The 14,042-nt window shown below is 40.7% G+C and overlaps 1 protein-coding gene across 7 annotated transcripts in view; it reads right to left on the bottom strand.

The window, feature by feature from the left end:
* cfdp1 (craniofacial development protein 1) overlaps window positions 1-14,042 on the bottom strand; it is a 189,150-nt gene that overhangs the window by 129,537 nt on the left and 45,571 nt on the right. For 4 of the 7 annotated variants that reach the window (XR_013497614.1, XM_078210931.1, XM_078210930.1 and 1 more), the window contains exon 5: window positions 986-1,114. The exons of 2 other annotated variants lie outside the window; for them this stretch is intronic. Coding sequence is in view for 3 of the 5 variants with exons in the window: in XM_078210931.1 (XP_078067057.1) it covers window positions 986-1,114 (129 nt within the window). In the remaining 2 variants the exon portion in view is untranslated. Of the gene's footprint in view, window positions 1-985; window positions 1,115-4,670; window positions 13,875-14,042 lie in introns of those variants that run through there. One more of the 7 variants, XR_013497615.1, reaches the window with a different exon arrangement.

Here is a 14,042-nt window from a genome sequence, read left to right on the forward strand (position 1 = left end):
TTACACTGGCCCACTGACACCCACTCAAATCTGAACTTACAAAGCAGCAGCCTGGAGACATCACAAAAGTACACTACTAAATCAACTGCGTATTCAAAGCACTGAATCAGAAAAGTTTTGGAAAATACAGTGCAACCATCCTAGATCAAGCTATGGTGAAGTTTGGCTACAAACATGGATATAGATCTACCTACATCAACGGGGACGAAGTAGAAAGGGTCGAGAGCTTCAAGTTTTTAGATGTCCAGATCACCAACAACCGGTCCTGATCCCCCAGGCCGACACTATAGTTAAGAAAGCCCACCAATGCCTTTACTTTCTCAGAAGACTAAGGAAATTTGGCATGTCAGCTACAACTCTCACCAACTTTTACAAATGCACCATAGAAAGCATTCTTTCTGGTTGGTATGGCGCCTGCTCTGCCCAAGACTGCAAGAAACTACAAAAGTTCGTGAATGTAGCCCAATCCATCACGCAAACCAGCCTCCCATCCATTGACTCTGTCTACACTTCCCGCTGCCTCGGCAAAGCAGCCAGCATAATTAAGGACCCCACACACCTTCTCTCTTCCACCTTCTTTCATCAGGAAAAAGATACAAAAGTCTGAGGTCACGTACCAAACGACTCAAGAACAGCTTCTTCCCTGCTGCCGTCAGACTTTTGAATAGACCTACCTTGCATCAAGTTGATCTTTCTCTACACACTAGCTATGGCTGTAACACTACATTCTGCACTCTCTCGTTTCCTTCTCTATAAACGGTATGTTTTGTCTGTATAGCGAGCAAGAAACAATACTTTTCACTGAATACTAATACATGTGACAATAATAAATCAAATCTCCAGTTTGTGAAATATATAAAAATGATAAGCAGCTAACCAAACAACTAGCACATATTCCAGAATTTATTCATATTTATGATCTGCTTTGAATGGAATCCAGAGAAGCCAATTTCAAACCATGTGACGCACGGGAATCAGTGCTTACCCTGAACCTGTAGGAGCTCCCACTTCTATAGTTGGTGGTGCTGCTGGAGAACCTTTTTCCTGAACCTCATTCTGGTTTTTCAAAAAGATTTTGGCTTCTTTGGAAGCAGCATCCACTTCTTTCGTCACCCTAAAGCAGAACAAAATAAAATGGTTAGATTTTATGCAAAATCAAAGTCACTACTTTTTTTTTCCCACTCTGAAGTCCCTTATTTTGTTTGTACAAACAGATGATAGCTCAAACAGGTTTCAGGTACTATGACTTGAGTATTCAACTAAAAAACCCATAGATCAATCTGAAAGCCAGGTTAAAAACTGAAGATAAAGAAATGTATATGATGTCTTTCACAACTCAACCTCACCATGTCCTATAGTGATTTAGAGTTAATGAAGTACTTCTTAGTCCCTGGTATAATGTTGGGAAACACAGGAATCAATTTATGTACAGCAAGGTTCCACAAACAGAGCTTGTTTTGGAAAGGGAGGCTAGCTGAATGATGAATATTGAACACTGGGGAGAATTCCCCTCCTTTTCATAAGGTCTTGGGATCTTTTCTAGCCACCTGAGAGAGCAAATGAGACGGTACATACCACACGTACCATTCCCCTGACTTACACAGCGTTACTTGTGGCTCTGAGCTAACAATCCTTTTGCGCGAAACTATCCAGCCATTTAAACATTTGGGTTAAAATTGCCACTGATTTCACATTCGATCCTTAGTAGTAGTCAAAGCTAAAAATAGCTTTGTATTCATCTCCAATGTCAGATTAATATTCAAGATTCCAGCTGTGAATCGACAACCGATCTTTCCTTTGATCAGTATACTTGTAGGGTTGGCTGACAGCTTACTTTTAAAAAAACAGCCCAAGTTCAAATATATGCTACATCTTAAGATGTATGCCACTACCATGAAGATCAAATTTAAACTTGAGCTTCATTAGATTTCAAAGCAGGTTTCCTTAAATTTTACACATTCCCTCCCAGGAGCGCTTGCCATTTTCTATCCAGGGCTAGCATGTTTGGTGGGGTACATTTTCAAAGGACCAACGAACAGCACCTGACCCACACTTCAAGTCTCCCAACTCATCAGCATTCTGGGGAAATGTCAAAAGTGTGCATCTTACTCCACTGTTTGCTATACCACTATTCTACCAGTTCGTTTTCCTCAACTCTACCCACTGGTGCCCAACAAAGCAGTAAGGAAGTAACACCATTGTAAGGCTACTGTCAATGCTGCCTTTATAGTTTTTACTTCAAGGTACAGAAACATAGCAAAGTTTCTTCTTCCCACTGATTTCCTTCAATTGGTGCTAGTTGTACCCATCTATAGCAGCCCTTGAGAAGGTGGTGGTGAACTGGTTTCTTAATCTGCTGTAGCCCATGTGGTGCAGGTTCACCCACAGTGCAGTTACGGAGTTCCAGAATTTTTAGCAAATTTAACATAGTAAAACTTCACAGGCATAATCAAACAACACGACATCAAGCCATAACAGGACAATATTAAGTCAGGTGATCACAGACTTGGTCAGAGATAGGACTTTAGGGAGATTTTTAAAGGAGGAATTAATAGAAAAGAGGTGGAGAGGTGTAGGGAGGGAATTGCGGAGCTTAGAGTCTTGGCAGTTAATGCCATGGTTAATGATGGTGGAGCGATTAAAATCAGAAGGCCAGGATTGGAGGATCACAGATACCTTGGAAGGTTTTAGAGCTGGAGGAGATTGCAAAAAGGGAGGGAAAAGGCCACAATGATATCTGAAAACAAGGATGAGAATTTTAAGTCAAGGGGTTGCTTAACTAGAAGCCAGAATTTTTCAGGGAGAACAGGGAGTAATGGATTAAAAGAATAGAACTTGGTATGAATTAGGACAGGGTTTTGGATAACCTTAAATTTACAGAAGGTAGAATGCAGGAAATCAGTCAGGAGTGTGTTCAAATTGTGAAGTCTAGAGTTGTTATAAATATAGAACATAGAACATTACAGCGCAGTATGAAGCTCAAAAAGATTGCTATGGTTCAGGACTGTCTCTTTATTTTAGGGCAAGATGGCGGAATGAAGTGGTGGTCATGTGAGCTGTTGTGCATTTTTCCAACAAGCATCTTGGGTGCCTTGGTAGTTTGAGATTAAGGGGTGGGGGGGGTGGGGGGGGCATGGGCGGAGGCCTGGGTTGTCTTAGTGTGATATATTCACATCTATAAACAATGACCCAGGTAGTTGTGCTGGTCATAGAAAAACTGTTCACTTCCAAGTCCCAAGGAGGTATTAGGAATGTCATGTTTCGTAATCGGTTATACTTTGACCTCTATTTAATTCCAAGATGGGAATTCACATTAGCATTTTTACCTGGATACAAGTTCCATGTGATTCATGTTGCCATGGGGATGGGCCCATACGATGCCACTGTAGGACTGGGTTGTAGTTTTTCCTAAACAACATCACCGAAACTTGCTGATGGAGAGGGAGTGCGCGCGAGGAGAGAATTTGAGGCAGCAAGTCTCTGTTCACCATGCAGGATGCATGAGGGAGCTCACACTAAGACCAAGCTCATGATGGTTTAAGCAAAACTGGGAGATTCACTTAGTTTTGGATGGGGAGGGTGCGGAGAGAGCAAGCAAGCGAGAATGGTGGGTCCTTCACAGTGAAAGTCAGTTTGGGGAGTAGGAGTACTTCAGCTCAGACAGGAGCTAAGAATACCTTTGGAGCTGCTCCTGTAGAATGAAATATCCACCTCAGAGAATATAGTATAACCATGGCAGAGGGATTATTCCTGTTGTTGTAAAAGTTAAAAGGGGGAACTTTTCTGTAGTTTAGATCTTAAGTTGCCAACTGAAATATTGCTTCATTCGTTACAGTAAAAGTATGAATACTTGAAACCTTGGAGGGTGACCCTTAAAGCCATTCACTGGAAGTTTGAATTTCTTGGTTTTCAGTCTCTTTGGGGATAGTAACAAAGGCCTGGATGGCAAACAGTACATCAGTGCACTAATCACTGACTAATGGGGGGCATCCTTGGCTTGCCCATTATCAAATGCATTTTGTAAACCATCTGAATTTTTTTGACCTTTAAATGTCAATAGCACTAATGGCACTCCTTTGGAATGAATCAGAACCAAGCAAATGGATTTTTAAATATCACCATGCAGTTCAATTCCTCTTTCTGAAAATCTTTTAACAGTTAAAAAACTTTTATTGATTTTCATTTTTTCTTCCATGACTGCTTTACATATTTAACCTTCAATCTTGGAAGCTGCTGGGCACGGGATTATCAAAAAAGAATGAAAACGATCGCCCTGAATAATTTGTAGCTTCAAGTTGACTCAATCCATTATTTATATCCCCACATCCTCTCGGAAGGGTTAAGGACATTGAAGCAGGATGAACATAATGTTTTTTTTTTTAAAAAGCAAACATGATAATTAAGCAATAATGGACAAGCATGAGTACAAGCAAAAATCCACAACCGATGACCACAGACTCATCTTTCAGCAGGGGTCACAGAATGGTGATCAAGCACCAGGCTGCAGTCAATTCTGCCAAAGCTGCACACTAATCTCTGCAGGGATTCTAATTGTGGACAGACAGGTTGATTGAAAGACAAAATTGCAGGTTGAATGCTTCAGTCAAGCTTTCCTGTCCTCAATTGCAATCCCTTGCAGGATCACATGTCCATGACTGCTAGTAAATCACCTTAGAAGAGGTTCAGGATCTTATTCCAGACTTTTTTTTTTAAAAAAAGAATGCTGTATTGTTTATACAGCCTTTTGCTCCTATTGGCAATCAAACTGGCTAAAGGTTTCAGCTCATTCCATTCTTCGGATGATGATGATGAAATCAAATCTTCAGACAGCCTGAGAAACAATGAAGACTGCAAAAGGAGAGAAAAAAAAAGCCAAGGAAAAGCAAAGATATTGAAACAGAAAACACAAACGAATCTGAATGACAGAAGGTATTTACACTGAACTCCTCCCTCTGGTGCATAGTATTAACAGTTGGCATTTGAAACAGACGCGAGGGAAGGGGGAATCAATTTTTATTACGATCTGGTTATACTTTTTCATTTGATCTCCTATTCTGAGAAGCAATGAAGAGTTAAGCACAAAATACTAACCACTGAAGTGTTTTAATTCTTAACAGATTCTATTCCTTCATTTTCATACAGCATAAGCTTGACTAAGGCTTCTTCTAGCAAGAAATAATGATTAAGAACATTGGGGGTGTACAATTGTAGGCAATAAGCAGTTTCTTTTCTCCCTCAAATTTTATTCATTTCCCCCCCAATACAGAGATATGATTCCATGGTAACAGTCACCATCCAGTACCTTATCGAAGTAGCTGCTCTTATGTGTGACCTTAGTAACCAGTGGGCTCTTTGACTACTGGAGCTTCACAACAGAGCTTGATTAATTTCTAACACCAAACAGATCTTTAAGTAGGGGTTTACAGAATGGTGATCGTGCACCAGGCTGCACTCTCCTCTGTAGGCTTTGGCCACAATTTTCAAAAAAAACTTCCTTAAATGTGCAAATTGAGGAATGGAACTGGAGAGTGGCCAGCTCAGCATTTGAAACACGGACGCTAAGATTTCAGAAGTCTTTAAGATTAATGAAGGATTTTGATAAAGTGAATAGGGAATACCAATTTCCTCTGGTGGGGAGCCAGTGGTAAGGGTTCGTCTTCACTGGGCGTGTGAAGAAAGAGGTTCAAGAACATGTTTATGCAGTGGGTTTTGCAGCATGGAATGCTTTGCCATGAGGATTGGTTGAGGCACAAACCATTGCATATTTCAAGGGAAAATTGGATCAAGATTGAAAGCAGAGAAACATTCACGGCTATAGGGAGAGAGCAGGGAAGTTGGATTCATTTTGAAACACTCGAGCAAAGCAACAGCATAGGCATGATAGGTTGAAAGCCCTTCCATTTCTATGGAGTGGACGAGGAGTCAATCCCATTTAGTGTCAGCCATGGCTCATTTGACAACACTCACCTCTGAATCAAACGGAACTGAACTTGGTCACAAAAATCAAGGCTGACACGAATGCATTACTAAGGGAGTGCTGCACTGTCAGAGATGTTGTCTTTGGGTTGAGATGTTAAACCAAAGCCCTATCTATCAACTTAGATGAATGTAAAAGGTCCCATGGTATTATTTTGAAGAGAAGGGGAATTATCCCCAGGGAATTATCCTGGCCAGAATTTGTCCCTCAATCAGCATCACAAAATTGATTATTTAGTCATTATCACATTGCTGTTTGTGGCAGGTTGTTGTTTGGAAATTGTTTGCCATGTTTCCTACATAATAACAGTGACCACACTTCAAAAAGTATTTAATCGGCTGTGAAACACAGATATCGTCATGGCACTCTTTAAATGCAAGTCTTTCTTTTTTTCGATACACCAGTGCAAATCACTGTCCTCCTCAGATGCAAGCAACTTAAATTAAGCAGGTGGCATTTATATGGAACATAATGGGAGAACAATCAATAACTAGAATATCATTGAATGACAAGATAACATTATGGTGAAAAGGAGGGATGGTACATAGAACATTCAAAAGACACTAAAAGCAACTTATTAACTTTTCACCCTTCCTCTACATATAGTCCACTTCTCTTGGTGCTATGACAACTATAGCATGTCAACAGTAGTCGCCAAAATTGGACAATTTAATGATAATTAAAATAACCTACAATTGAATAGTTAGTAACCAGACAATGTCTTAACACAGGTAGCGATGTGAAGGCAAAATAAAGGATTAACATTCTGATCCCAAGCACATCACCAAAGCGTTCCATTCAGTAGACACTTGATCCCAAGGGGAGTCCAGCTTTTCAGTGCAAGTCCTGGGTTCTACAACCTTAGAAAGATTCGTGAGCCATATCCACATTTCCAAAATTCATAATAAAAGGAAATCCAGACATCAATTAGACAGGATGTTGGGAAAACTTCTCTTGGCTGAATTTTGCATTTGAAGCTTTGAAAATGCAGAACATAACATTACAATTATGAATCCTTTTCTCCAAAAGTATAAAGCTTCATTTAGGAGTAGGTATGCTTTGGAGAGTGGTCTTGTGGCACAATAGCATCCTTGAGCCTGAACCAGGAGCTCAGAGTTCAAATCCTACCCCAGGCGGGTGTATTCATTACATGCTGGTCCCAAACAGGTTGATTATTAATCTGCAAACCCTTCCAACACATACTAAAAGCAGGCAGTAAGACAAGAGATTTCTGGTCAATCATGTGATGGAAAGAAAGTCTGAACCTCTACCAACACTATCCATAGCTCCAGACTACAACATGCAAGTAACAGTGCATGTTGCCACAGCACTGGGCTGGATTCTTTGGCTGCGCTCGTCTGAAAACCGGAGCCTCCCACCCGACTTCAATGGACCTTTACATGGTCCACACCCCCATCTGCATTTAAGCCAAGATGGGTATAGAGGGATATGGGCCAAATGCAGGCAATTGGGACTAGCTTAGGGGTTTATAAAAAAAAAGAACAGCATGTACAAGTTGGGCCGAAGGACCTGTTTCCATGCTGTAAACCTCTATGACTCTATCCGCTAGAATTCCAGTGGTGGGCGAGATGGGAGAATTCTGGCCTCTGACACCAAGGCAAACTGTAACACACTAACATCATCATGCTTTTGGAGACTTGTTCTGATTACAAAAGGAGTCTGATTAGACAGTCCCTGATTAGACAGAATCCAAATTTAATGAGACATAAAAATGGAAAATCAGTTTACACTATTTCGCCAGCTCTATGTTTTTGATCAAATGTGTTCCTGTGTAGGTGATCAGACATTCACTAATTATTTCCTGGATTCAGGATTTCTAAAATGAGTAGCGGCCTGGTAAATACTTACATAGAAGAATGAATAACGAATAAAACATCTGGCCTCAATTAATTCAGGACTGCCATACCTTCCTCCACATTTCTTGTTCCTCGATTTCTCCTTCCTTCCTTCTCTCCCCCTCCCAGGCTCATACATTTGCTCATGTTGCCCCCTCTTTCTTATCACTCACTGATTTTCCAGTCTGTTGCATACTCTCTCACTATCCTCTATGAAACACACACAACACCCCACCTCCTTCTACTACCTCACTCATTTACTCCACATCTATCGTCTCCAATGGCTTGTTACTCTGTCCCAAAGCACGGAGAGGATGGAAAGTTAATTGTGACAGGAGGATGGTGCCTTGCAATACCAATATCAGAATTTATTTTCTGATTAACCCATAATGAAGGATCCCATACTATCAATACATATTCTCAGATAGCATAAGCTGCAATGCACTTGTAATATTAAAGTTATCCAGACAGTACAGCTAAATTTAATGTACCATGCTGGGACATGGTCTCCAACATTATGGGCTTGAATACATTTACAAGAGGCAAGGGAGACTTTTTATTTATATGCTGGCACAGACATCTTTCCAATACAAGCTTCAATGCACTGCTTTGGCAAAATAAATTTAAATTTTACCCACAGGTGACCCTATATAGGGTTATTCCCTTTTTTATTTCCACTACATCAGCAGCCATCCACAGTGTGCTTCACTTATTAACAGGAAGGTGAAAGTAACCTGCAGGCATATACAAAGGGAGCAATTTTTGTTCCCAGAAAAGGACAGAGTAGTACTTGCTCTCATGTTGCCAGAATAGCCTCCCGGGTGTAATAAAGTCATCAGACTGCAATGCTGAAAACATCATCAGTCAACCCTGCAACAAAGTGTAATATTAGCATTATTGGCCTCAACAGAAGTGCCTATATCATAAAATAGTCTGCAAAGGGTGATGTAATTGGGCAACAGTTCAAACACTACAGTCCTCAGATGTTTAAATACTGGTTAGTATTTTTCATAGACAGCACGCCACAAATTGAAAAAATACAATAAGAACAGTGTTTTCAAACATTACTATCAGATTTTTTTTTAAATTCCTCTCGTTGCAAATTTCCACTTGAGTGTTTATTACACTCAAGGGAAATAATTTATACAACCTTTCTCTGGCAAAGACTTAAATGGAACAGAGCTGCCTACCAGATAAGTTCAAGAACTTAAAAATTACATTATTTAGTAAGTAAAATGGTGAACCATGTCCATGGAGTGAAATACTTCAATAAATGTTAAAATATCAAATCACTCAGCACATTAAATCCTAGCTGGAGTTTTAAATACTGCCTTTTATCACTTTTTTAATATAAACAGGCAGATGCTTTGTTTCAAGATATTCATTCAGTTGTATCTTTTCTGATATATTAACTGTTGAACAACATGGGTTAGTTACATCCAAGTAGTGCAGCCTATACTTTATTATGGCACTGATCACTATTTATTTTGTTGTGCATGTTAAAATGTTACATGCAGCCGTTAATTTTAGGCTAATTTACCAATGTGGAAAATGTGTGCTGTACACATCAAATCCCAATGGTTTGCAATAACCAAGACAAATATTTGGTCAAAAAGTAAAATCCTCAGACGAGGTGGCTAGACATGTCTTCCTTTGTAGAAACCTCATTGACTTCATTCTAAAAGATGATTGCATCTCAAACACAAGGACTGTCCTTCATTGCTTCAGCTGGTTCTGATAGGTTTCGTGGGAAATGTCAGAGTCATATGAATTTACTACATTATTTATGAACTATGTAACCTAACCCAGCGCTCAGAGACCTCTGGATTGATCAATGATTCAATAAGTGATCACTTACATCTCCACCCCGGCCCCAAGGGAAGCCTTTCAATCCCAATATTCACAAGGGAACCACAACTGCATTTCACAACCTGTCAATCAAACATTTTATGTTTCATTTATAGACTTTCTGAAAGCCATCATGCTCTCAGTCAGAGACTTCTTATGGCACCATAACTGTCTTTTGGAACAATGCCTCATTTGTGATGCTGATCGACTTTAGCACTTGCAGACATTCTACCGTCTCTGACAACCATGTAAGCTACATTATAACACAGGTACTGGCAGTAAATCTGCATGGGAAAAGGCAAATGAGAGAACGATTGTTACATTTAGGAAATTGAAATAATTTAATGAAGATATAGCAGCTAAGATTTTCTGCCAAAGGTGCACCAGTTTCCCAGCATAACTCCAGCAGACAGAAATACACAAAAACAATGAACGGCAGCACAGTTCTGAAGGCTTCAATATCTTCTGGATTGTAACAAAGGCAGCAATTTATTTATATAGAAACATTGAAACTAGAAGCAGGAGTAGGCCATTCGGCCCTTTGGGCCTGCTCCACCATTCATTTAGATCATGGCGATCATCAAATTTAATATCCTGATCTCCTCCCCCCACCACCACCATATCCCTTTAACCTCTAGAGCTACATCTAATTTCTTCTTGAAATCAGGCAATGCTTTGGCCTCAACTACTTTCTGTGGTAGTGAACTCCACACATTCACCACTGTCTGGGTGAAGAAATTTCTCCTCACCCCAGTTCTAAAAGGTTTACCCCTTATCCTCAAACTATGACCCCTAGTTCTGGACTCCCCCATCATTGGGAACATTCTTTCTGCATCTACCCTGTCTAACCCTGCAGAATTTTATATGTTTCTACGAGATCCCCTCTCACTCTTCTAAACTCCAGTGAATATAATCCTAACCGACTTGGTCTTTCCTCATATGACAGACCTGCCATCCCAGAGATCAGCCAGGTAAACATTTGCTGTACTCCCTCTAATAGCAAGGACATCCTTCCTCAGGTAAGGACACCAAAACTGCACACAATACTCCATATGCGGCCTCACCAACACCCTATAGAATTGCAGCAAAGCATCCCTATCACTACACTCAAATCCTCTCGCTATGATGGTCAACATACCATTTGCCTTCTTTACTGCCTGCTGTATCTGCGTGCTCACTTTCAGCAACTGATGCACGAGAGGTGGATACTCAACAAGTATCTACCTCTCTCAATTTACACCATTCAAGTAACAATCCATCTTCCTATTATTGCTACCAAAGTGGATAACCACACATTTATCCACATTATACTGCATCTGCCATGCATATGCCCACACACTCAGCCTGTCCAAATCATGCTGAAGCATCTCTGCATTCTTCTCACAGCTCACCCTCCCACCCAACTTTGTATCACCTGCAAATTTGGAGATATATGTAGCAAAACATGCCATGGCACTTCACAAGCATATTATTAATTAAAATTTGACAACAAGGCACTGAAAGAGATATCAGGATAATGCCCAAAAGGTTGGTCAGAAAGGCAGATTTTATGAATCATCATAAAGGTGGAGATAAAGGGATGGAGAGGTGTAGGGCCTCAGCAGTAGACTTTAGTCACAATACTGTAGAGGAGGAATTCCTGCAATCTATATGGGATGGTTTTCTGGACAAATATATCGAGGAACCAACTAGAAGACAGGCCATCCTAGATTGGGTACTCTAATGAAAAATAAATAATTGGCAATCTAGTTGTGAGAGATCCCTTGGGGGGTGAGCGACCACAATATGATAAAATTAGTCATCAAGGTGGAGGGTGACGGAGTTGATTCTGAGACTACGTTCCTGAATCTTAAAGGAAACCATGATGGTATGGGATGGCTATGATGGATTGGTTGCTTGAAGGGATGACAATGGATAGGTAAAGGCAAAGATTCAAAGAGTGCATGGATGAACTGCAACAACAGTTTATTCCTGTCTGGCGCAAAAGTAAAAGCGGGAAAGGTGGCCAAACTATGGCTAACCAGGGAAATTAGATCCAAGGAAGAAGCATAACAATTGGCAGTTTAGAATTCAGCAAGCGAAGACCAAGGGATTGATGAAGAGGAGGAAAATAGAGTACGAGAGTAAGCTTACAGGGAACACAAAAACTGACTGTAAAAATTTCTATAGGTGTGTGAAGAGAAAAACATTGGTGAAGACAAATGTTACAGTCAGAAACAGGAGAGTTTATAATAGGGACAAAGAAATGGTTGACCAACTGAATACACATTTAGGTTCTGTCTTCACAAAGGAGAACGCAAATCACATACTAGAAATGTTGGGGAACACAGGGTTTAGTAAGAGGGAGGAACTGAAGGAAATCAGAATTAGTAGAGAAATGATGTAGGGGAAATTAATGGGATGGAAGGCCGATAAATCCCCAGGGCCTGATAATCTACATTGCTTAGGTGGTCATCTTCCAAGATTCTATAAACTCTGGAACAGTTCCTATGGATTGGAGGGAAGCTAATGTAACCCCACTATTTAAAATAGGATAAGAGATAGAAAACAGGAATTATAGACCAGTCAACCTGATGTCAGCAGAAAGGAAAATTCTAAAGGTCCATTATCAAGGGTTTCATATCAGGGCACTTGGAAAACAGTGGGAGAATCGGACAGAGTCAGCACGGATTTACAAAAAGAAAATGCTTGACAAATTTACTTGAATTCTTAGAGGATGCAACTTGTAGAGTTGATGAAGGGGAGCCAATGGATGTGGTTTATTTGGACTTCCAACAAAATCTCACATAAAAGATTAGCGTGTAAAATTAAAGCACACGGGAATGGGGGTGGAGTATTGAGATGGACAGAAAACTGGTTGACAGAGCAGGAATAAACAGGTCTTTTTCCAAATGGCATGCAGTGACTCGTGGGGTACTGCAGGGAACAGTGCAAAACCCCAGCTATTCACTATATATATTAATGATTTAGATATGGGATCTAAATGTAATATATAGCTCTTGGGGTGATGGGAATCAAAGGATATCAAAGGAGAAGGGGGGAGATCAGGCTATTGAGATGGATGATCAGCCATGATCATAATGAATGGCGTAGCAGGCATGTTTCTATGAAAGCATGGGGGCCAATAGTGGAGCGATTAAAATTGAGGATGTACAAGAGGCTGGGACTGGAGGACCACAGAGATTTCTAAAGGCTGTAGAGCTGGAGGAGGTTAAAGAAATAGCGATGGATAAGACCATGGAGGGATTTGAAAACAAGTATGATCAATTTAAAATTGAGGCACTGCCAGACCAGGAGCCAATGTCGGTCAGCAAATGCAGACATGTTGGGTGGACAAGTCAAGCAAGGCTTTAGATTAGCAGAAATTTAGTGTGAAGTGGGAGGGCAGCCAGGAGAGCAATGGAATAGACAAATCTTGAGGCCACAAAGATAGGGTTAGAGCAGCAGACGAGCTGAGGTAGTGCTGGAGTTGGGCAACAACGTAGAAGTGGAAGTTAACAGTATTTGTTATGGGGCAGATTACAGTCAGAAGCTCATCTTGGGGGTCAAACATAACACCAAGTTTGCAAACAGTCCGGTTCAGCATCAGACAATGATCACAAAGAAATTAGTGGCCAGGGATTGGGGTTTTTGGCAGAGACCGAAGGCAATGAACGCTTGTCTTCCCAATCTTCATAAGTTCCTAAGATATAGGAGCAGAATTAGGCCATTCAGCCCATTGAGTCTGCTCCGCCATTCGATCATGGCTGATATGCTCCTCATCCTCATTTTTAATCCCCAATCTGGAGGAAATTTCTGCTCATTCAATATGTGAAACCAAGTGTAAAAACGTAAACAGTAGAGGGAGGGAGGGGGGAGAAGAGGGGTGGCGGAGAGATACAATCAAATGCCATCAGTGTAAACGTGGAACCTAACATCACATTTTCACATGATGGTGACAAGGAGCAGCATGCACACACAGAAGAGAAAGTGAAGAGGTCAGGGATAAATCCTTCAGGGACAACAGTAAGTGTAGGAATGGGGAGAGCAGTCTGGCTATAATTGGATAGACAAAAAAAAAGCAGTCACACTTATCTGGATGATGGAGGAGAGGCACTGGAGCAGAGTGGTGTGGTCAATTGTGTTGAAGGCTGCAGACAGGCCAAGAAAGATGAAGGGTAGATTATCATGGTCACGGTTCCATAGAAAATCATCTGTGAATTTGATAAGGACAGTTTCAATGCTGTGGCAGGGCAGAAATCAGATTGGAGGGATTCAAACATGGAATTGCAAGAAAGACAAATGGACCCAGAGAGTAGTGGAGGCAGGGTCATTGAATATATTCAAGATTGAGTATACAGGTTTTTGATCTACAAGGGTAT

The sequence above is a fragment of the Mustelus asterias genome, chromosome 4 (assembly GCF_964213995.1).
Source record: "Mustelus asterias chromosome 4, sMusAst1.hap1.1, whole genome shotgun sequence".
Lineage (NCBI taxonomy): Eukaryota > Metazoa > Chordata > Chondrichthyes > Carcharhiniformes > Triakidae > Mustelus > Mustelus asterias.